At 51.7% G+C, this 24,667-nt stretch overlaps 1 protein-coding gene across 1 annotated transcript; it reads left to right on the top strand.

The window, feature by feature from the left end:
- The first annotated feature begins 5,174 nt into the window (after positions 1-5,174).
- CTSB (cathepsin B) lies at positions 5,175-24,376 on the top strand. The gene is made up of 10 exons (XM_044225072.1): positions 5,175-5,274; positions 17,145-17,295; positions 18,217-18,302; positions 19,075-19,189; positions 19,861-19,979; positions 20,765-20,850; positions 21,124-21,267; positions 21,792-21,908; positions 22,846-22,974; positions 23,417-24,376. The coding sequence occupies exons 2-10, from the start codon at positions 17,170-17,172 to the stop codon at positions 23,512-23,514; spliced, it is 1,020 nt and encodes a 339-aa protein (XP_044081007.1). The 5' UTR covers positions 5,175-5,274; positions 17,145-17,169; the 3' UTR covers positions 23,515-24,376.
- Positions 24,377-24,667: the final 291 nt, after the last annotated feature.

Here is a 24,667-nt window from a genome sequence, read left to right as displayed (position 1 = left end):
TTGGGGCTGGGGGCTGAGAGAAGACTCTTTGTGACCTACCAGACTACATGGGAGAATCCACACCAAGGGGACATTCTCAACAAGGCAGCCTCAGCTTCAACTGCACCCGCTCTGTGTTGAGACCCCATCTCTGAGACAGAATGCTGAATGAAGCATGTGGATCCTGAGGCAAAACAGTGCCTCCCATTCCATCTTAGGAGGGACCAGAGCCCGAAGCAGGCAGGGAAGGGAACCACCTTCCCTTCCTACCCCCAACCCCCTGGCAGAGGGACACTTGGCCCACAGCGGAGCCCCAGCAAAGGGAGAGCAATTCTTAGTCCAAAATGCTCCAGGGGACCCTGGGCACTTACTTCTCCAGGTTACCTGTGTGCATTTCAGCAGCAATCTCCTGAGGACACAAGACCTTGGCCGGGGGGAGAGGGCCAAGGTCTTGTGTCATCATCATCATCATCACTGATGATGCTCTGACCCGCAGGTGTGTGAGTGGTGGCCACTCCTCTCACCTGATGAAGCTGGAGAAAGCCTGAGGCTGTGTTATGAGCTGCTGTACCCCTAATACATTGCCCCAATATGTCTTTTGTGTCCCTTTTCCTTCATCTGTAGAATGGAGGGAATTTTCCCATGTCCCAGGTCGAGAATATCCTTTACAAGGTACATATTATATAATAGATGATCAATTATTGTTTTTTATTTCCCCTTCTTCTGGTCTTTGGCCAAACAGATTGTCAAAAAGAAACAAAGCTAATTTGTTCTGTTGTGTTAAATACTATCCTACTCCTTTGGGGATGGTGAATACAGCTCCATGTTGCCCCAGTTTTGCCTTGGATCTAGGACCTTCTTGTCCTGCTGCTGTCGTTTTAAATCAGTTTGGATAGGACAGTTGGTCTGACCTTGTAAGTTCCTTGCAATCCGAAGCCTGAAGGTAAATCTGAACTTCCAGGTTCCAGCGCTAATCAGGAGGAAAGAGAAGGTGGAGAGGGGATTCCCTCGTCAGATGTCACTGTTGTCCACACCTGGGAGAAAGAACTGACTGCTGCTAAAACGCTTACCTGAAACTGGGCTCACCTCTTGGTGGATGTTGAGCCGAAAGATAAAACAAGCCAAAGACTAGGAAAAGGAAGGGTTTTGCTTGCACCAAGTGCAGAAGAACAGCTGGGATCCTTCCTGAAGCAGTGTCTTCCTGAACCACAGTGGAACCAGGCAGTTTTAGGCTAAGGGTGCATACATATTCATGAAGGGCCTGGTGCAACGCGAATACAGCTTGGGGTTGGGGCAAAGTCATTGTATGGTGCTCGAGTCTAGGTCAAAGTCACCAGGGCCAGCAAGGGTCAGTATCATCTATTCCCTGGCTTCAGCTGGTCAGGTATCTGAGTGCTGGTTTCTTTCACTTAGCATAAATGTTTTCAGAGTTTATCCATGTTGGAGCATGCCCAAGTATTTCATTCCTTTTTATGAATGAAAAATGTTCCATTGCGTGGGTGTATGACGTTTTATTCATCAGTGGTGGACATTGGGTTTTTCCATCTTTTTGATGAAGGATAATTGGAAGATAGGCAGGAGGGACAAACACCTCTCCCCTTAAAAGGATTTTTATACCCACCCTGGAGGGAGCCTTCCACCGTTTTCTACGGGACAGATAGATGACAAAAGCCCAACTGGACGACCGGTGCAGGGAGGGTAAATCAGATTGAAATGGCCCTTCCACAAACCCATTAAAACCCCTAGACTCAGAGAAGGGGGTGGCAACCCTCTCGGGTCCCCTTTCGCTCTGGGAGCTTCCTGATAGGGCTCAAAAAGCCTTGTTTTGCTGCCCACCACTCTGGTCTAACTTCTTCATTCTTCAAAGTGGCGTGACCAAGAACCACGGACACCAAAGGAGAAGTAAATCCTTTAACAGTTGATGATCCTGTGAAGGCTGCAATGAGCATCTCAGTACAAGTTTTTGTGAAGACAGAGGTTTTCGTCTCTTTTGAGTATATACCTAGGCCTCTTTTCCAGAAGCTCAGCAGGCAAATGGCTTCAGCATATACAGGCTCAGGTCCTTCCGTAAGCTCTGAGGGGTATTCCCTTAGCCCCTGACCTCAGACCTGGCAGGTTAAGCTGAAATTCTACTCAACCTTCAAGGCCCACTTCATGCACGGGATACATTCGCTCAGTAAATGTTTATTCGTTCTATATAAGGTGCCATGCTCTCTGCTACATGCTGGGGATGTGGAAATAACAGCATAGCATTTGAAAGCAAAATTCAGCCAAGTTAATGTGAAGATCTAATGAGCTTTATTAAGCAATTTATGAATTGACTAGCATCCCACATCTGGCAAATAAGGGGAACTCTGAGGAGTTGTACAAAATGGAAGGTTTTTATGAGAGAGAGTTTGGGGCAAAAAGTTACTAGCCAAAGAAAGGACTGGTCTGGTGAGGTTACCTTCCCTTAGCCAGAAGGGTAGAGGGTCATGCCATTTTCCTTGGGGAGTGGGTGGATGGAAACCCATGTGACGGATTACCTCATGGGTGCTGACCAGAAATTCTGGATTCATTCGCTTAAAATTCCATTCTTGGGAAGACAGAAACTGCAGGTAAGTCTTAGTTTGCTGTCCTGGGGGCAAGTGACTGAGGAAAAGAGGGTATAGGCAGGGAAAGACAGGAGGCCCGAGACTCCCCTGACTAGGCTCACACAAGGGGCTACGTGACCAGGCTCACAGAAATCCCAAATAGGCTCACAGAACCCCCAGATGTGGAGAAATGCTGACGTGGACAAAACCAGAGATAAGGGAACAAATCAGACCACCTGGCCTTGAATGTCAGGGAGTTTGGGGTTTTTTTTTTTGTTTTTTTGGGTTTTTTTTGGTGTTTTTTTTTTTGGTGGGGTTTTTTTTTTTTTTTTTGACAGCTATACTGTAATTGCAGAAAATGACCAGACCTCAAAGAAGTGAGCCATTAAGAGTATTATCATTAGTCCTTGCTCAAACCAAGCCGGCATTAGAATTTCAAGGCTACAAGCTTCCTGTCAGTTCTCAATAAAAGACTGCCAGTAAAAGCGCCTAGTGGTAACCCATTCCGGACCCCTGTCGCTATAGATAGATTTTTTTTCTTTCCTTTTTGCTCTCTCCTTCATTTATAAACTTTCACTTCACTTCACCCTTTTGTGTCCATAAGATTCATTGTTTAACTCTGAGAGACAAGTATCCCCACAATCCTATAACAACTCTTCCCTGGGCCTGTGGCTTTCTTTTTAACTATAGGCAAAAATGCTTATCCTCATGGAGTTTAAGATCCAGTGAGGCTATTGAGGAGAATAAACAAGTCAGTTATACAGTGTGTTCCTTTCTTTATAAAGCCGTCCTAGATGCAGCAGGAAGGGTTAAATTCTACTCAAACAGTACTTGCTTATTTCTTTTATTTCAGAAACATGACTTCTCACTCTCCAATGGCACTCGTTCAAAATTTCATAAAAAGGAGATAAATGTAAAGTACTTAGCCCTCCTGTTATGATGAGATTTTGACCATGGTCCTCTGTGTGCCTTCCCCACTGGGGTTTCCTTTTATGAGCACCATTACGGGGTCTGTAAATGACTGACACCATGTGGGAGATGAAATGTCAAAACACTGATTTGCAGTCTAGAGTCCATGGTTCTCAAGATATGACTGGGTGAGCTTGCAGCTGGGACCATCGTGATCTGCAGTCTTCTTCCCCACTTGCGAGCTCCTCAGCTAACCCACTCAGTTGAGGGTTTAGTAACCAAGGGCAGATTCTGAGACTTCCTTGTTTCCATTCCTTTCTTTAATTGGGACCAAACAGGTATAAGTTCATGTGTCTAGCTAGCTTTCTGATGTGTCCTAGCAGGCACAGGGACTGTGTAACAGCTAGCTGCAAGACGCAGCAGAGAGCAGCCTGTAATAGGGGAAACAAAGGCAGAAGGAAATGTAGAAAAAAATTAAATGTCCTTATAACCTGCAGCCCATATTGACAAATACTTGAGATCCGCAGACTATATAACATTCCTCCAGGAAGCTCCCAACCGTCTTAATGCTTTGCTAGAGGGGAAAAACAACCTTTGTTTGGCAATAGCAAGGCCTCCAAGACCTTGCGAGTCTTTACCCTATGAAAGTTCTTTGGAACTTCTCTTTTCTTTACTTCCCGCAACCCCAAAGTATATTGCAACTAACAACCCTGGGGTAGCAGTTCTTTCTGTCCATGGGTCTTGGTCCCCTGCTTTAATAAAATAATTTCTTTGCACTAAAGACTTATGAAAAATTCCTTCTTAGCTGGAGCACTACTCAAAAAATACATCACCTGGAACCTCTTGGAATCCACCAGACCTATAGCTTTCTTATTACCAGGAGCACCTAGATAAAATCCTAGATTTTCCTGAGCCTCTCGAATAAAACTGGGATCATACCTAGATTGCAAAGTTGTCAGAAGGATCGGAAACCTGGGGATGCATCAAGGTCTAGAGCCACACCACCGTCTCCATCAGCCTGCCTAGCCATTCTCCGAACAAACTCCAGGGAAACTAGTGTACTTGCTGTGCGTGTCCCCTTTAGGACAGGTCTGGCACACCTCTTCCAACAGATTTCTGCCCCTAAGACCCTTCTCTATAGACATCCTCATCCTGACACAGGTCCTGAAATTCATACCCATTTATTATTACAAAACTGGAGGACCTTATAGGCATGTTCTCAGAATATCAACGCTAAAGGAGCCTGTTCAGGTTCTTCTGGGAGACCTGCTATCATGATATCCCCAACTCAGTGGTTTCCAAATGAATGAAATAGGCACAGTCATCCCCTCCTCCAAGAAGGGATCCACCCGGATTTGAATGGCTGCTTTCGGGCGGCGGCGGCCCCTGGGGAATTTCTCCTGGCTGGATGGAAGCCCTTAGGGCCACCTTCATCTCCCCTCCGCTTCTGGCCCCCATCAGTAGGGCAGGCGGCCCACAGGGCTCGGAGCCCCTCTTCCCGGGGCAGGGGGCCCACCCCCAGCGACGCAGAGGCAGGCGCAGAGTCCGCAGCGGAGGCGGCGTTGGGGCGGAGGGGTGGCGCGCGGCGCGCGGAGCGCGGGCGGAGGGGGGCGCGGGCGGAGGGCGGGGGGGCCGGCCCCGGCTCGCAGCCGTCACGTGGCGAGTCAGCCGGGCGCGCAGGGCGGGGCCGGGCGCGGTAAATAGGCGCCGGGGCCGGCTCCGGGAAGCTACGGCGACTGCTCGGGCACCGGCGGTGGCGGCGGCTCCTGCGCGCTCGCAGGCTGCAGGCCCAGGCTCTTGGCTGCGGGGCTCGGTGAGTGCGGACGGGCGGCCCGGGCGCGGCCCGGCCGCGGTGGAAGTGACCTTGGAGCGGGACAAGCAGGCTGGGGCCCCTCTGCGCCCCCAGCCAGGCCCAGGCGCGGTCCCGAGGCATCCCCGGGGCTGGGGGGCGAGAAGGCGGGGGACCCTCGGGCTGCCTCAGCGGGGCGGGCAGGGGTGGCAGCTCGCAAGCTCCTAAAAGTCACTGGGGAAAGAAAAGCCAAAAAACAACCCCAGGCGGGCAGCCCGGCATCCACCCCGACTCTGACCAGAAAGCAGGCGCCCGCCGGCCCCCTCTCCTAGGGCTGTGTTCTCCACCGCAGGTGGGCTCAGCCCGACCCCCACGGTCCGCCGGGCTCCGGTGTCGGGCCTGGGAAACAGCGGGGGAGGAGCTGGGGAGTTTGCGGGGGAGCTCCGGGGGAGGAGCTTGCGGGAAGCGCTTGGCTTGGATCCTGGTGACTTTCGCGTGGAATCCAGCTCCCCAGCCCCCTGTGAGCTTCGGGGCCTCAGTTTCCTCAGGAAATTGCTGAAATAATAGTGACTCCCTACAGGTGTTTTCTTATTCCAAAGGGTTTGCTTGGGCAACTTTCTACACAGAACCACATGCACAATTTTGGGGGCCCCGGGAAATAGGAACCAGAAAACTGGAACCTGGAACTGGGTGGAGTAGAGTGGAGGCCACAGAATGAGTTAAACCCGCTGATGGGAGGACAAATTTAAGCGGGGGGGGCGGTAGGAAACTAGGTAAAGGGCTTGAGAGTCCCGGTCGCCCTCTCCCTGGGAGGCTGGGGTGGAAGGAGAAGATGCCACTCCCTACCTCTGGAGTGACCTGGAAGGGAGACTGTGCCTTCCATAGGCTCAGGACTGTTTGGGAGAAGGGAAAGCAGGGCAGAATCCCTGGGGCACCACTTCCCTTGGTTGATGACCCTGGAGTCCTGGGAGAGGCAGCATAAGGATAAGGACACTAACCCAGGCCCCACATCCTCTACCAGTCCCTCACACCCAGTGGTTCAAATGGAGATCTGGCCTCTTTAGTTTGCTTAGAAAAACTGATCTTCAGGTGCTTCCACTAGACACAAATGCAGCTGGAATGCATTCATCCCCTTGTTTCTGTAGATTCAGAATGATAAGGTGAATAGGTTTAGAAGGGTGTCTGGTTGGGTAAGGGCTGCTTTTCTTCCATAACATCCTTAAATAATGGAGAATTGTTTCGGTTTTTTGTTTTGTTTGTTTTTAAGTAGGCTCCGTGCCCACCGTGGGGTTTGAACTCACAGCCGTGAGATCAAGAGTCACATGCTCTACTGACTGACCCAGCCAGGCACCCTAAGAATTGTTTCCTGTTAGCACTGGTGATGGTGATTAGAGCCCTTGAACTTTATAGAGAAAGGGACTGAGCTGTACCCCCTCCCCCATACACACACCCACACCCTGTGTGGCTTTCCCAGAGAGAGAGTTGAAGGTGCCCTGGAGAAAGCTTCTGCTCAAATCTTTTTGGGCATCTGTCCAGGAGCTGGGGTATTGCCATTCAGCAGTGGAAAGATCCCTTATCTGGGGGCTCCACAGGCCAGCCCAGCCCTGGCTCCAGTAACTCCCCTGCTGTTGGGTCAGGACATCTCTGTCTCTGGACTGGTCGGGTGGGCGGTGAGGGTGGAAGCTCTTTGGCCCCAGGAACCTGTCCACACGCTGCTGATTCAGCAGCTTGAATTGAGGCGTTCTTCCGAGACCGGTTGGTTAGTTCCTCAATTATAGGACCTGGGCGTGGGGGTAGGAAGTTGAGCACATTTTAGGAGTAAGAGATATTTTGTATTCCTGTTGGGCAGTTGGCTTGGGAAGCAAGGGAGAGCACTTTCAGGGGAGTTGTGGGGCCTCCGCTGGGTGATTTTCTTAAATGTGTTACGGAGTTGTGGTTGTGTGGAATATCCCTGTCCTTGGGAGGATAGGACTAGGCTATTTCCGGGTAAGGGCTCATGGTGTCTGCTGCCTGTTTTAGATAGTTTGACATAAGGAAAATGTGAAAGATGGTAAGAGCTGGGAATTTTTCTAGATCAAGAAGGAAGGAAATCAGGCACTTTTCATATGGTTCAGCCTCAGGTGCAGAGAGGTGGTGGGGTTGACAAGTTGATGCATGTAGTTGGGCACATGCAGGTGTATATTGTACTCAGTGGATGTTGGGAGGCAGTCATCAGTGTCTACACCTGGTCTCGTGTCCTTCATCACCTCTTGTTTTAAGCTCTGCGCACACTTCTGGAAGCTGCCTAAGGGTGGGTGGGCAGTAAATCCTGGGTCTTTCCATGGCTGTTCATGTTCATATCCCACCAAGGGATCAAATGCCCATATATATTTAGACTTAACCTATCTCATTTTTACCCTCCAGCCTCATCCCCACCCCACCCCACCCCCATTTGGGGCTCACACAGCTCAGGCTTCCGTGGGGTTTCCAGGAAGTACATTTCCTCTTGGACACAGCTCGTCTTGGCCAGAGGTCAGTACTGGCTTGTTTGCTCTGCAAGACTCATGACCACCCCAGAGCCTGCTTCTGGTCTTCCTGAGGGACGGGTAGCTCTTATCTTGTCTCTTTGTAATTCTTTTGCACCTTTTGGGGGGTGCTTTTTTTACTTTGTATCAGTCCCCGAACAATGTTAGTAAAAGTGATGTAACTGTAATTATGCTATTCATATCCTTTCCCGTTTCTGTTTATGAGGGTTATTCTTAATACATGGAGTTCTAGTGTCTACTGAGGGGCAGGTTGTTTTTACTTTCTCGCTGTTCACGGCAGGCAGGGCAGTCAGTGCTGGCAGTAAATCCTGGTATCTCTCTGGTACTCCTGAGTTTCTCTAGGGCAGAAGCAGGAGAATTCCAGTTAACTCCTGGGGCGTAAGCTGTGTGCGTCTTCTATTTTGCTGATAGAATGCTGTCCGAGTTTTACCATTGTGTACTGCCAGCAGTGGGTGAGGGTCCCTTTTCCTCATTTACCACCACCGGGTATTACTAGACTTTAATTTTTACCCACATGATGGGCTTGTAATGATGTTGCTCTTTTCTTTTCGATGACCAGGATTCAAATAATTCTTTGCTCTCAGAAATCATTGGTGAGTGAGGATTTCTATTTTGTTGTGAATCGCTGACTTTGTCGTGAATCGTAGTTTTAATGTGTTTGTTAACGGCTAGAACTCACCGAGCTTTCTTTAGATCCTAACAGGTATCTGGACTTAGGCAATTAGATAACCTTTTCTAATTTTTTTTTTTTTTTAACTTCCAGAATGCGTGTGAGTTTTGGGTAGTGCAGTTTGACTCTTCCATTTTGCAGATGAGAACACTGTGGCTCCTGCAAGCTTGTGACATGACAGAGGTCACTAAAATAATTGTGGTGGAGTTTTAGAGTTTGAACTCTTCATAATTGTCCGTCCCTCCCCAGGTACACTCCTCCGGGCTTGCTCGTGTTGTTTTCTCAGGCACCACTTTCTCTCACCTATAAAACAAGTTCGATACAAGCCAGAGGTCCTTTCCCAGCATTACTGTTTTTGGACTGTGGGGTGCCCAGGAAGCTGCCTGCCAGTGTTCTCTGTTTCTACCAGCCTCTTAACTCACTTCACTCTGGTCGTCAAGATAACCTAGTCACTAGCAAGGGTGAGGGGAGGAGGATGAGATGGATACCACCAAAAGAGTAAACTGATCCAGTCTCAAACACTGAGAACAACCCAGTTATTCTGCCAAAGGACCCAGCAGGGGCTGGGCTTCTCCGTGACCCTCTGGGTCACTCAGCCTCTGGGCTTGCACAAGACCTGGGAAGGTGCTGCCAGCCCAGGCCTGTGGCCACTCCAGGGCTGAGGCATCATCAGACATCTGCTGGGAGCCATCTTTTCCTCCACTGAGCCCTGTGGGTGCTTGGAAGTGCTTTGTTCTACTGGTCAAAGTAGCAGAATTAAATAACCACTATTTGAGGATGTGTTGCTAAAAGTAGGGTAGGGGCGCCTGTGTGGCCCAGTCTGTTGAGCCACTGCCTTCTGCTCAGGTCCTGGAATCAGTCCTGCATCGGGCTCCTTACTCAGCGGGGAGCCTGCTTCTCTCTCAGCCTCTGCCTGCTGCTCCCCCTGCTTGTGCGCTCGCTCGCTCTCTCTCTGACGAATAAAAAATAAAATCTTTTAAGAAACTAGGGTGATCAGGGGCGCCGGGTGGCTCAGTGGGTTAAAGCCTCTGCCTTCGGCTCAGGTCATGATCCTAGGGTCCTGGGATCAAGCCCTGCACCGGGCTCTCTGCTCAGCAGGGAGCCTGCTTCCTCCTCTCTCTCTCTGCCTGCTTCTCTGCCTACTTGTGATCTCTGTCTGTCAAATAAATAAATAAAATATTTATTTAAAAAAATATAAAAAATATTTATTAAAAAAAAAAAAACTAGGGTGATCATAATTTTTCTGAGGCGGGGGAAGAAAAAACTAATCTGGGATGGTACAGCTTGACCAGCCTGTAAGTAGAGCGCTGTGCGCTTCCCACACCAGTGAGGACACAGCCATTTCCTGGTGGCAGTTAGTTCATTGCTTGGGCTGTCTGCTCCAAGCCAGGCTGCATGGAAGGCACTTTGAAGAAGACCATCTCCTTCTGTCTCCCAGCAGCCTTGTGGGGTGCATACGTCTTCATCTTCGTGGGGCCTCGAGAGGAACCAGAACCAAGCTGGGGAGGCAGCGTCTTTCAGTTGCTTGCTTTTGTTACTGCCAGTGTCTCCACCCCTCAGAGCCCACAGCCAGCCCGGAGTGGGATCTAGCCTGCAATCGAATTAGAGCCGCAGTGCTCCTGTGAGCTGGGGAGGCCTGGAACATTGATCTCACTTCAGTCTCCAAGGGTTCCCGCCAGCTTGTATAAAGTAGTCCTAAGGTCCTTCAGAATCCAGGCAGTATGCCTGTTTTAGAAACTGAGACTTGAGAATGTAATGCCCCCTTTAGCATCCCAGTAAGTCAGTATCTGAGTCCATGAGCAAAGCTTGTGAGCAATAGCTTCCAGAACTTTGCCCAAATTCTTGTTTCTCCACAATACAAAGATTTTCACCTGCCCAGGGCCTTCCCGGCGTCTATTGTTTGAAGACCAAAGTCATAATTTTCTTGTTTTCAGGATGTGGGCTGCTGTGGCTGATCTTAAGCAGAGTTCCATTTGTGGGCACTGCAGCCAGATGGTTTCCAGGCACTGTGGGAGAGGAGTTGGACTGGCCTGGCCTGCTCAGCCTGGTGGGAATTAGTCTCTGGTTTTGGGACAGATGGTTGGCAGGTGTACCTGTGAGTGACCTACACTGTTTAAGTGGGTGAGACAGGTGGGGCTGCCTTTTTTTTTTTTTTTTTTTTTTTTTAAGATTTTATTTATTAGGGAGTACACAAGGAGGGGGTGGGCAAAGAAGAGAAAGCAGACTCCCTGCTGGGCAACGAGCCCAAGGCAGGGTTCAGTCCCAGGACCCTGGGATCATGACCTGAGCCAAAGGCAGATGCTTAACCAACTGAGGCTACCCACCCCAGCACCCCTAGCCGGGGCCCTCTCACTGCTTCCCCAGGTCCCCCTGGGGCTTGCAGGGCTGTGAGCTGCACAGCTTTGGCCCACTGCAGTGGGTGCCCTTTCTGGGTCACACAGCAGTGGCCAGGGGGGCATTCAGCTGTGGGGAGTTTGGCTCTAGACCACAGAGTGCCAGCTGGTGCCCGTTCATTCTCACAGCTCTAAGGAGGCAGATGGCGATGAGGAGCCCTTTTGGTTTTGTTATTTTTAATTTGAGGATTGTAAGCCATGAGGCAGTTAGACACGTTTCCATTACGAGCAGAAACAGGAAACATCAAGGCTGTGATTCAGACTCAAAGGCAAGGTCTCCTTTGGTGTGATCAGAGATGAAGGCGCTGGTGTCAGCCCCCGTGGCGCCGCCCCAGCACGGAGGCGTAGCTGGGCAAGTTGCCGTTGGAGGAAACGAAGAGCTGCGTAGTTTTGATGTGTAGGTGGTGCACCAAAGCAGCCAAAACTTCAGGAACAGCTGCCTTGAATGTGAGAGAGAAAGTTGCAGCCGAGTTCTCCAGATAGGTCCCACTCGATCTTCCCAGCGCTCCTGCCTGTCCACCTGCCCCCTGGTCTGCAGGCACTCCACTACTGATCTGCAGGGCATAGCCTTATTCCGTGGTTGTGGGCAGAATCGGGGCCCTCAGTCTGTGGTCCTTTAGAGCCAGCTGTGAAGGAAGTCCCACCGTGCATGAACAGCAGCAGCGGGCAAGTCCGAGCAGAGAAGGGGATGAGAGCCGTGCCAGAGACCCATTCATCTGTGTCGGTATTGCCCAGAAGATCACGGCTGGGCTTACTTGGAAACCTCATATACCTGTGTCCTGTCTCCTTAGATTTGGGGCATATTGAGAATCCAGTCTCCCCGAGGATTCTACAGCCTTAAAAGGAAGCTTTGGTAAAAACCAAGCTCGGTGGCAGGTCCATGTCCTTGGAGAATAACAGGACCGAAGCCTGCAACTCAGCATTGGCTCCTCTCCCGCATCCATTCTGCCTTCTTCCAGAGCCCCAAGGTCCACCGTAGTCCCGGGAATGGCTTCAAAGTCATCTGGGGAATGATTATGCTGTAAGCGGGGTTCATAGGATCTGCTGGCCACAGGCACCTTTCACACATGACAGCATTCTACAGAACTTCAGTGGCCTGTGCTTCCATAGAAACCATCGAGTGCTGTAGGGGTCTGGAAAGGGAAGAAGTGCCAGAGCCTATTTTTTCATAGCCAGAGATTGGCTTGGCAAAGGGCCAGAGGGATGTAGTGGCACCCCAGGTCCCCCGAAGAAGGCCAGCTGCCTGAGGTCTGCCCGCAGTTGTTCCCTCTGCCCATCCACGCCCTGCAAGTAAGTCTGGTGACTCCAAATGTTCTTACTCAGTTTGGGCCTGTCTTTTCTCACAGAATAAGGACTTTCTGTTCGTTCTGTCCTGTAATTTAAAAAAAAAAAAACACAAAACTGACAAAAGGGAAGTATTTGCCCCAAAGAGGGGAAGCGAAAGCTGCTTCTGTTTCAAGCGCAGGCCATAGGACCGACCCATGGCCTGCTTGTTGAGAGCACAGCTCACATTAGCCAGCTGCTGTAGCTGGTCCGCTGTGCATGATTCTGCAGATGCAGAAAGATGCTGAGCACTCCCTGGGGTACAGTCACCACTGCTCATGGGACATCTGTGTCTGTCCCTTCTAGCAGGAGAAGTCTGACTTCACAGTCTTTGGGCTCAGCAGTCTCTTGACCTCTAGAAAAGGAAGCCCAGTTGGAGGTTAATTGAGGTTAGAACCTCATTTTTTAATTCAGACTGTGGTGTAGAGGTAATCTGGGCACATCTGGAGTCAATGGGAGTTACCTGGCACAGGCTAGAAGTGGGGACGAAGGGGGCAGGGAGGGAAAAAAGGAGGGTGGCTGGTGGGAGCTGAGGGTGCCCAAGGGAGCAGCCCTTTGTTGCTTTCTTGCTATAGACCAGGTGCCATCATGGCACTCTTGACTTCCACCTGTAAAAAAGAAGAGTCATGAGCCCCCTTTTACAGCTGAGGCTCAGTGCAGGTTGGTACTTAAGAGTGCACAGTAAGGGAAAGATCTGAACCCAGGTCTCCTGACTCTAAGCCCAGTGCTCGTCCTGGCCATGGGCCACAGCAGCCTATTCACTACTTGAACCGAATCCAGACTTTCTCCCAAAGCAACAGCCCCTTGCCCAGTGCTAGTGGAGCTTGGAGCCAGGTGTTCAAGCTGACCTCCTGACCTCTAGGCTAATGGCTCTGCAGTTTGCTGGGGTCCCTGGTTCTCCCTGATGCAGGATTAAGATGGGGAGAATGACGTTGACAGGAAGTATGGAGGAGGACCTGTGGAACCAAGAGAAGAAGGGCAAGTGCGTGAAAGTCTCGCTTGCGAGGGCCTCACGGGCCTTGGGAGTTGTCTTGGCTATGGCCATGGCGCAGCCCTCGGCACAGAAACAGACTGGGAAGTGGGTGGTGCCTCTTTGCTCTCTGCCATGAGAAAAAACAGAGAAAGCTTGTTTCAAGTCCAAGTTACCATGGAATTGCTCCCCTTCCCCACTTGCTCGTGATTTAACATCTCTGCAGATGGCAGAGCCCCCAGGGATCACTGTGGGATGCCCCTCTGTGACCTGTGGGGGGTATTTCCCTGAGGCTGCCTCGGCACCCTGCCACATTCCCGGACCCCTGATGGGTCATGGTGGAAGCCCTGGAGGGCAGCCCTCTGGCTGTGATTTGAATGGGCTAATCATCCGGGCCTGGCCCTGCTGGCGTAGGTCTGATGGCCTGTGTGCAGTGTTCATTCATGAGGTTCTCCTGTCGTGAGGAAACGTGAAGCTACCGAGGGAGTATAAGGGGTATCAGGATGAAGGAAACACGACTGCTTTGCTCCTTTGCTCAGAAGATGTTATGAGTGAGACATCTGCTCCGTTGCTCCTTCCGAGGTGTGAGGACACGGCAAGACATTTTCCTACCATGAGAGAGGCTGTGTGGATCCTGACATGGTCATGGGAGCCACAGCCTCCCCGTGAGGCACTGAAAACGAGAAGGTTAAGTGTTTTGAGCAGAAAGTCACTAGGAGAAGGCCTCACTGTTGCCCAGTATTCAGTTGGAAGTACATTTGGGGGCTCAGGGTTTTGGGTAGTCCTAGCTGCTTTTCTTCCTAAAAGAGCCAAACTTTGAATATAGTATGTTCATTTAATTTTTTTAAAAGGATAGTGAAAAATAAGTCTGCCCGCCACACATACTACTTTAACACTTTATTGATGTTTTACATGTGGTAACGGTAAAAGGCATGTACGTCGCTTCCTGGGCTCACACACTTACCGTGACTCATCTGCTACTTGCTTTTTTCCACTTATGCGTGTGTTGGGCATATTTTACTTTATCAGGACAATATGATTCACTTTACCTAGTTCATTCTTTTTTTTTTTTTTTTTTTTTAAGATTTTATTTATTTATTTGAGAGAGAGAGACAGTGAGAGAGAGCATGAGCGAGGAGAAGGTCAGAGAGCGAAGCAGACTCCCCATGGAGCTGGGAGCCTGATGTGGGACTCGATCCCGGGACTCCAGGATCACGCCCTGAGCCGAAGGCAGTCGTCCAACCAACTGAGCCACCCAGGCGTCCCTACCTAGTTCATTCTCGATGGCTGCTTTGTCTTCTGTTAATCATTTACTGTAATTTAACAGTTCTTTTTTTTGATTAGACACCTGCTTTGTTTCTTTTGTCATACAGAGAATATTCAGTAAACATCTGTATACCTGTTCTGTATCTTCGAATTTGAGGCCAGTAGGGTTAATTTCTAAATATCAAATTGCTGAGTCAGAGGGCATGCAGATTGCAAAAGTAATAGAAACGTCCTGGCCGTCGTCTCCGTGATTGGGCCTACCTCCGGGGTTCAGCGGCCCAGCATTGCTGCCTGCCCATGTCTGACCCTGCCAGGGACCGGCCAGCTGCCCAGCCTTTGCAAGCCCTTCATTTTATCTGTACTTCCCCGTGCTTGCGTATCTTTTGATATCTGATGGCTATTTGTCGGTTTTTTTTTTTAAGATTTTATTTATTCATGAGAGACAGAGAGAGAGAGAGAGGCAGAGGGAAAAGCAGACTCCCCACTGAGCAGGGAGCCTCATGTGGGGCTCAATCCCAGGACCCCGGGATCATGACCTGAGCCAAAGGCAGACACTTAACAAACTCAGCCACTCAGGCGCCCTGTACTACTTTTTCTGTAATTTAATTGTGTGTCCTTTCTCTATTCTGTTTTTATTTCTCTATTCTGTTTTTATTCGGATTGTTGAGCACTTTTTGCATATTGAGGAAATGAAGCTTTAAGCTCCCGGAAGCACTGTTTTGTCAGTGTGCCACTTTTTATCTTGTTTTGTTTTTCTCTTAGAAAGAGAGGCTTTATTTTCAGTAATCAAGCTCCGTCTCTTTAAGATTCTGTTTGTCGATCATAGGTGTTTCTCATTTGGATAGGACAGTTTTTAAAGTGCATTTATTTCCTTCATGTGTTTTTATTCAAGATCTTTGTTCCGCATACCACATGTGTGTGAGAAATCAGGTGTAAACATTTGGCCTTCCTATGTTTTTCACAATGCAGAGCCAGGGGTGCGGGCACATACCCTGAGACAGGCCTTTCGTCTCCCACTGGTGCCACAAACCCTAAGCTTCTGAATGGTTTTGTTGATGGGACTGTTCCTGGCCAGTATCAGGCAGGGTTGTATACTCTCTCCACTACCCCAGGGGGCAGGCAGGCGTCTCTTCCTGCTCTTTTCCAGAGCTGTTTGCTGTTGTCACACCTCTGTCCTCCGGGGTGGGTTGTTGCTTAAGCAGCCATCAGATTTAAATCTTGCTTTAACTATAATTCACTGTGGGAGGCAGCAGGCCCAGTTGTGACCTGGAAGGAGGTGGGTCCTTCTGGAAGCCCCTGAGGTCAGGGACAGGAAACCCTCCCCCTTCCAGCCCTCGAAACCACCCCCCACCCCCCACCTGCCCACATGGGTCTCCCACAAGGCCGGGGGGGGGGGGGGGGGGAGACAGACTGTGGCACCCAGAACATTCCTTGCTTTCCTTAGAGCTGCTTGCCTAAGAGCATGATTCAGAGGTGGAGCCAGTCTCCTGACTTGCTGGCCAGTCTAAGATCTAAGGACTGTGGTTATAATGTGATGGGTTCCCTTCCTGGAAGGACTGTCTTTGAAACAGAGCCCTTGGCTGACTGGAAAAACCAGAGAAAGTCCCAGACTTTTGCCACTGGCCAGACTAGCTCTCCCTCCCTGGTGCTTTTGGGCTTCATTGGCCTGTTTTTGCTTGTTTCCCTGTTTATGCTTATTTTATATCCCAAATGTAGCTTGTGAAATAGATTTTGTTTTGCATTTTTCTAATCTCAGTGGTTCTCCCCTTGGGACCTAATCACCTAAGAATGTTCACTCACTCAGAGCACTAGCCTGGAAAAGGCTTGAACCCAGTTTGACAAACCCAGCAAGGGGCAATTTGGCAGTAGCAGGGAGGGCCCCAAACTCCTTTTAGCCTGAAGATATGGGTCTGTTGACGGGGTTCAGATGTTGTCATAGGTGCGGCCTGTGGCCTGGGCCTTCGGTTATGATGGACAGGAGGGCCGGGCTGGCCCTGGGCCCACAGCTCCCCAGCTAGCCGCACATCAGTGGAACAGCCCTGTCTCAGAGCATGAGTCTGGCTTGAGATCGGCTCAGGGGACCCCAGGAGACCCAAGCAGTACGCCGGTTACCAGGCTGCAGCCGCAGAGGGACCTCCCTGCCCGCAGCTCGCTCTCTCCCGGCTCCCGGGCATCTGGAGAAGCGCACACGGCCTGTCTTCGCCCCGCTGGTTTGTTTCTCAGTTGGGGACACTGTGGGAGTGTGAGATCTCACTGTCAGGTGAGGGTCCTTTTCCAGATGACCCCCTTCCTGCTGTGTGCTCCTGGCACAGAGGGCGAGAGGGAGCTCTCTGGGGTCTCTCGTGAGAACTCTAGTCCCATCCCCATGAAAATCACCCCCAACAGCCCCATCTCCGAATCCCATCATGCTGGGGTTAGGATTTCAACATGAGTTTGGGTGGGGGTTGGGGTGGGCGCGCATTCAGTCCGCAGCACGGCTCCTTGTGCTACGGGCATAGCTGGGGACTGTGGTGAGACGGGGCCTGGGAGTTCATGGGCGCTGTGGGTCTTTGAGGTCTCTTTGCCGCCACACCCTGGCTTCACAGAAAAGGACACTGAGGAACAGAAGGAGGCACATGGTGGAGCCGGGAAGAGAACATGGGTCTTGCGACCCCTGGGTTGTGTCTGGCCTCAGAGCCCAGCTGCCTGAGACAGCCCCCTCGTGTACGTTACGGGCTTGGAGCATCCTGATGTCCTGTCTTTTCTAGGTGAATCGAAGATCCAGCTTCCAAAATGTGGCAGCTCTTGGCCACCCTTAGCTGCCTGGTGGTGCTGACCGGGGCCCAGAGAAGGCCGCCTTTCCAGCCGCTGTCGGATGAGCTGGTCCACTATGTTAACAAACAGAACACTACGTGGAAGGTGAGCTGTGGGGACCGCTTCTGTGCACGCCCCTCCCCCAAGGGTTCATTTGATGCAGTCTGCTTCCCGAGGGTGGCGGCTGCAGGTGCAGCCGTGGGCTGGTCTGTCCCAGAGTTGGGCTGATTGAGAGTCATAGCCACTCCAGACTATGCTAACCTTCTCCCTGCGCCTTCCCCCTGCCCCGTGCTGTGTGTGCATGCACACGGTAGTGCACAGGGGTAAACGAGCTTTGGAAGTGCTCACAGCCGGGAAGACCCTGGACACCCCCCCCCCCCAAATCCTGGTAGTTGTTAAGGCCCATCAGGCGGCTCCCTGCTTTTGCCCAGCCCTGGGGCGTGGGCCTACAGGAATAAAGAATGAGCCATGTTCAGGGCTATAGAGGGTCTCTGTGGACCTCAGCAAGTGTAGCAGATCCAATGAGATACCCAGTGGTCTGGGAGCTGCGTGCCCTCTGGGTGGCTCCTTTGGGGCAGGGCCTTGCTTGCTGTGCATGGTGCCTGTCTGAGCCTGTCCACGCAGCTGTAACAGAATACCACTGATAGGGTGCTTCATAAATAGAAGTGCAATTGCTTGCCATTCTGGAGGCTGGAAGTACATTTGCAGGGTGCCAGCATGGCTGGGTTCTAGGGGAGTGCCTCACTTACTGGGTGGAACAAGCCAGGTCTCACAGCTCTTGTTGGGGTACTAACCCCATTCACCAAGTCTCCAGCCTCGTGACCTAATCACCTCCTGAAGGCCCTACCTCTAGGTACCATCACCTTGAGGTTTAGGTATCAACATGAATTTAGGGAAACACATTTCTTTTGCAGTCCCCCAAGCCCCCTTGCTCTCCTGAGCTAAACAGGACCCCTGGCCCTGTCAGGCTTTCATGCACCCCACCCCTGCACACTGCCTCTGTTGACTGCTGTGACTGTCCTGCAGGCTGGACACAACTTCCACAGTGTGGACCAGAGCTACCTGAAGAAGCTATGTGGCACCTTCCTGGGTGGGCCGAAGCTGCCCCAGAGGTGAGTGTCTGCTAGCTGAGGATGGATATGCTGGCCATACCTGCCTCCACTGCCGTAGGAACAGCAGGGGTTGGTTTAGGACTGTGAGAAAGAGGGAGTAAGAAGTCCTCCTTGGCATCCAGAGGTGTCCCTTCCCTCGGAGCTGCGAGACTGCCTGACAGGGCTCAGCCCCCAGTGCCGTGTTTCCTACTGTGCTTCTCCACATGTCTCAGAACCCAGTGGGCAGGCCCCCAGGTCTGCCCTGTATGACCTAGCGGATCTAGTCTTTAGGAATTGAAGGAGAATCTGAGAAAAGCTATCTGATCTGTCATCAGTGTTCCATTTTTCCTAGAGAACTCTTTAATGGGCATTTTCAAGTAGATACTACTCTTGTAGGAAGCATTAGAAATACCTAACAATATGGGTGGAATAGTTACGGGACATCACGCAATGGCAAAGATGCTAAAAACGTTGTGGGGACCCTGGGCAGACCCAAGGTGGTAGTGAGGGAAGTAAGAAACACAGTTATGTAGATCCTGTGGCCGAACTCCTGAAAAATATGCCATAAATAAGACTAGCAAGAAACACAGGGAACAAAATGTGCTAAATGGTAAAGTTCCTGGTTTGGTTGTATAAAGTTCCCAGGGGACGTGCCCACAGATGTCACCTTTGGCTTCCCCGTGCCTTCCCTGGCTTCCCTGTGCTTTCCCTCCCATGTGGCGGGCGCTAACGTCTGCCAGATGGGGGAGAGTTGTAAGATGCGAGTTTGTCACGGAGGCCTTCCTTTATCTAGACTTTGGTTTGCCGAGAACATGATTCTGCCTGAAAGCTTCGATTCCCGGGAGCAGTGGCCTAACTGCCCGACCATCAAAGAGATCCGGGACCAGGGCTCCTGCGGGTCCTGCTGGGTGAGGCCCTGTTGGCTGGGAGGGGCCCGAGCCATGGGGGGCGGGGGGGCAGGTGTCAGACCAGACCATCAGGTGACTAGGCAAGTTATAGAAACTTTCTGCATGTCCGTTTCCGTCGACATACAAATCAGGACGATCCCTGTGGTCATGAGTTATTGCAAAGATGAGGTGGAAGAATCGGTGGCCCATGTGTCGGTGGGAAAGCTGTTCTTACTTCTCTGACATGCTGTCCCAAGGCCGTCAGCAAATACCAGCAGTTTGGAGCCCTGCTCTGCTCCATGAAGTACCCCTCTGTGTCAGTGAGCTGTCTTAGTTTTGTTTCAAACTGTGGTAAAGTGCACTTGGTGTACATTGAACCATCTGTTTTCCGTCTCTTACTGACCAGTTGAGCTGCCTCCTGTTGGTAAAAATCAATCAGTAATCGTCCCGTGTGAGCTGCTTTATGTTAACAAAAACCACATCTTAGAAGTGAACTGAGTGCGCAGGTGGAGATTTGGGGCAGATTGGCCTCCCGCTTTAGAGACAAACTTGAGTGCCAGGACCCTCACTGACACTGGGGGAGACCAGCCACCAGGAAGGTCTGCGGGGTTCACTGTGGTCCTCCGACGTGATGCCTGGCAGAGCCCATGGCCCAGGACTGCGGTTCACCTGGGCGGGGCTCATTCCTGCAGGCGTTTGGGGCGGTGGAAGCCATTTCAGACCGAATCTGCATCCGCACCAATGGGCACGTCAGCGTGGAGGTGTCTGCCGAGGACATGCTCACCTGCTGTGGCGACCAGTGTGGGGACGGGTGAGTCAGCCCCGGCCCCTTCTAACAGCCCTCTGCTGGGACAGCTTGGGGGCCGGGGGAGTCTGGAAGCAGGCCCCGGTGGGACTGCTGCCTTCCGGGAGCTGCCTACAGCCAGGCTGACCCTGCCCGGGGTGTGGGTGATGCGTCCCGGCACAACAGACATGGTCTCAGGATATGTGGGGACATTTCTGATCTCCAGCCTGCTTGTTTTCCTTGTTGCCTTTCCTTGATCATGGAAATGTAGTAACCCTGGCACCTGGTTTCTGTAATGAGGAATGATGGGCTCCCAGCCTCGTTGCAGAAACTGAATTCCCAGCATGGGTGTCTGTCTTTCTGCTGACTCTGGCTTTGGTTTTAGAGCCGTGGTTCTCAGATATGACTGCGGATTAGGAGTACCTGGGAGTGAAATGAGTGTCCAGCCTCCTCTCCTTCCACTTAACCCAGTCCCCGGCATTAGCGTTTTTTGTATTAAAACACCAGGGAATTGCAGTGTGCTTAGAATCCGTGTGACAGCCTGGTTCAGGGTAGACAGGAATGCGAGGGTCCTTCTGTCTCTTTGAGGATGGTGGTGGGTGGGCCTGGGAGCTGGGGAGATTCCCTGGAAGAAGTGACTCCCAGGGTGGGTGAAGTGGGCTTGGTTGGGACCCAGGAGAACTTTTAGGCCAGCTGCTGAAGGCATTGGTGGATCCGTAAGGGACCCTGGGGTCTTAGGCAGCAGGCAGTGTGGTCTGGAAACAGCTTAGAAGTTCTTGCACAGTGAATTTAATAAGCGGCTCTTTCCTTAGCTGTAATGGGGGCTTTCCTGCTGAAGCTTGGAACTTCTGGACAAAAAAAGGCTTGGTTTCCGGTGGCCTCTATGACTCGCATGTTGGTGAGTGTCTGCCGTCAGCCCACATCTGGCCAATGGATTTTCTAAGCCATGAGTAAGAATGGTCTCTGCTTGCATTATAAAGTGAGGATTGAGAGTTGAGGTCGGGAGGTGGAAAAATCCAGGAGGAATAGGAGGCAGTCCCCTCCAGGGCAGAATTAGCAACAGTGTCAGTGCTGCACACCTGACCCCCTGTTACCATTGCTGCAATTTTGCCCTCAAGGGGCTTCTGAAGAGACTCTCAGCTGATCCTTCCTTTCCGCTGGGCCCCCTCAGGCTGCAGACCCTACTCCATCCCTCCCTGTGAGCACCACGTGAATGGCTCCCGGCCCCCATGCACAGGGGAGGGGGATACCCCCAAGTGCAGCAAGATCTGCGAGCCCGGCTACACCCCGTCCTACAAAGAAGACAAGCACTACGGTAAGGTGGGGCCCATGCTGCCCAGCACCCCCGGGCCAGGGACCCACTGACACCCTTCCTGAGCCAGAGGAAGGGAGAGGCCAGGGCGATTGACCCTTGGAGCCAGGAACACAGGAGGGAGAAGTAAAGGTCATGACCTTGTCAGAGGGAGCAGCACACTGTGTTTTCTGCCTGTCTCCAGCCCTAGGATCTCTGTGGTGTCAGTCACAGACCCTTAGGGTTGGAGGGACCAGACCCCTCATTTTACAGGGGAGTGATCTGGCCTAGAACCTTCAGGGCACTGCTCCGTCCTTCTCCCAGGGTCTCATGCTCACTGCCCCTCCCGCTGCGGAGCTGTGCTCTCCCACATCTCCCCTTCAGGGTCCAGGGCCATCGTTCATTCCTCCCCAGGGAAGCCTTCCATGAGGTCTGGGTGAGAGCCCAAATGCAGGCTTCATTTGGCGGCTCCCCGTAAGTCAGTGAAGAGCTGAAGATGGCACCGCAGGGGGCACGCCTCACACCCACTCGGCCGGTTCATTTGCCAGGATGCAGTTCCTACAGCGTGTCCAGTAGCGAGAAGGAGATCATGGCGGAGATCTACAAGAACGGCCCGGTAGAGGCGGCCTTCTCCGTGTATTCTGACTTCCTGATGTACAAGTCTGGTGCGTGTTGGCCCCCCTGATGGCAGCGGAGCAGGGGAGGTGTGGGTTCCAGGGAACCAACAGGACTAGATCAGGGAGGAAGAACTCGAATTGTGCTGGCGAAGTCCCAGACCATGCTCTGCGTGGACGGCGGAGCAGGAAGCACCTGGCTTTGCGTGAGGCTGTGGGGATTCACCCTGGAGATCCCGATGCCCCTGGCCTGAGGGCTGCCTTAGAAACCCCCCTATTCTGGCACAGTCTGTGGCTGGCCCAGCTGTCTCCATTTTGCCTGCTCAAATATTTCAGCATTATCCACGTTAGGGAACACCATTGGATAAAGGGAGATAATTCTGGAAGATAAGATTATAAAGCAGCTGTTTTTTAAGAGTTGTCCCTCCCTATAATTTAAAAGGGTGCATTTCCAGTTTGACAGAGGGATTCACCAGTGTGGAGATCGCCTGCTGCACAGGCTCTGTGAGCACCTTGGCCTGTAGCTTTCTCTGTCAGGCCCGGCTGCCGCCACCCTGGCCTCCCTCTCACTTCACCTCTGCAGGGTGCTGCCCAGGACAGAACCTTAAAACTTAAGTTACAGAACCCTTTTGACAAATAAATCCTCACCTGGAGTCCTAGCATGTAGAATGGGTAACTGGAATTGGATGGTAACATTAAATTTACTACTCATTAAAATTTATAGCTTCAGTTTTCAAGGCAAGCAATGAGCACATTTTGTTGGACTCCACTTTAACGTTTACTCAACATATTTGGGCATTGGGCTTTCAAAAAGCTATTGAAATCATTGCCCCACATCATGCGAGCCGCTGGAGCCTTCTGAGAGAACATCAGGGCATTCTCTATAACCTTGTTTGGGAGGGCATGGTGGGCCAGCCGGGTTGGAGGGATGCTCTGGGAAGTGAGGCAGCAGCCCGGTCTCTGCCTGAACGGGCTGTCCTTCTCTCAGGCGTGTACCAGCACGTCACTGGAGAAATGATGGGAGGCCATGCTGTCCGCATCCTGGGCTGGGGAGTGGAGAATGGCACACCCTACTGGCTGGTGGGCAACTCCTGGAACACGGACTGGGGCGACAATGGTGAGTGGCGGCCCCCTGCCTGCTCACAGGGTGTGTGGGCCAGGATGGGGTGGTCATCTTGTCCTGCTCTGCTCCAAACACTGGGCCTGGGGCTCAGCAGTGACCTCCTGGGGGTTCCCTTGCCATGAGGGCAGACGCTGATGCTGAGAAGGGGTGGTAGGGGTCAGGCCATGGCTTTGAGGTGCTTGTCCCTTACAGTTCCCCATGCCCGGGATGCAGTGCTTGCTTATGTATGGTCACATGGAAGTGAGGTCAGAGCTGGGCTGCTGGGCGAACAGAACAGGTCGGGAGAACACCTTGGGGCTAGTTTGGTGACTGCTTTGGGGCTAGGCTGGTGTCTCTTGCTCCTGGGTCTTCCTGGAGTAAGTCTGAGTAAGTCTGAGTATGTTGGCAAGGCTCGTAACTTAGCACAGTATTAAGGCATATCATTTTTGCTTTCCAGGCTTCTTTAAAATCCTCAGAGGACAGGATCACTGTGGAATTGAATCAGAAATTGTGGCTGGTATTCCATGCACTGACCAGTACTGGAAAAAGATCTAATCTGCTGTGGGATTAGTTCTGCCAGCCCTGGGGCACTGTTTCCCTAAATATAGCCAGTTGGGCTGGTGAGGAGATGGAGGGTAGGAATGTCTTTTATTCTTTTGAGTTCAGATATGATACAAGAGGTTTCAGACAGGGCCTGAGGGATTGGGCCAAACCTCGTGTCTACTGTCAGAGCCGTCTTCCAAGGAGACACATCTAAGGCCTGGCTACCTCCCAGCCCGTTGGGTGGACTGCAATCCCCGTGCACACCTAGACCACGTGAGCCGCCACCGCAAGCGAAGTGAGTCCTTCTCCCCCTAGACTAGTGCTGCGCATAGTGCCTGCTGCCCCCACGTCCTCCCCGGCCACACTCACCAAGAAGCCAGACCGAGACCCAAAGGTCTGTTAGGCGTTCCAGAGGAATGGAAAGTGGAGTCCCTAACAAGACCAGTCCCCTACCAGCAGGGGTACTTCTAAGCAAGTAGCTCACTAGCTGTGGGCTGGGTTGAAAAGAAAACCAATGGGCCAGCCCTGGGAGAGAGCCATTCTCTCCCAGGGCACCTGCATCTCATGAGCTTTGCGGTGCTGCTGCAAAGACCCTCTGGTCTTGTCCTTGGCATGATTCCTTTTTAAATAAACACTTTATTTTGTGTGCACCTCAGCTGATCATGTGAATGAAAGAGGAACAGCTGGGAGAGCTGTCCTCGCTTCACAGACTGTGTTCCTCCAGTACCACCGGCGGGGCGTGAGCGGACTGGCCTCCCAGCCTAACAGTGACACTCATTGGGGAGAAACCAGCTTTAACTGTAAAAATCACTGCTTCACTGTTAATGTAATCAGGAAAGGAATGACTGTGCCAATTAAACGTTTTCTCCCTTGACGCGAAGTCTGTGTTCTGGTGGGATGCCGCGGTCCGTCCGTTCTTACCCTGCAGATTCCCGTCTTCCTGGATCCGGATGTCCTTGAAACTCAAACCAGGGAACTCCTGCCTCAAACCAGTTTCTCTTCATTGTTTCCTGTCACTTTCATCAGCTCTGCTCTACAGTTCATCCCTTAAACTGTCTCAAGCTCCAATGATTTGTGCCCCTGCTTAATTTCAAGAGCTAAGAACATAATTGTAGTCCGTTTTGTACCAGCCCCAAGCCAGCAGTAACCCATGTGGGGACTCACA

The sequence above is a fragment of the Neovison vison genome, chromosome 11, assembly GCF_020171115.1.
Source record: "Neovison vison isolate M4711 chromosome 11, ASM_NN_V1, whole genome shotgun sequence".
Taxonomy (NCBI): Eukaryota; Metazoa; Chordata; class Mammalia; order Carnivora; family Mustelidae; genus Neogale; species Neogale vison.
Note: the sequence above shows the minus strand (reverse complement) of the source record. Positions and strands in the feature narration are given on the sequence as shown.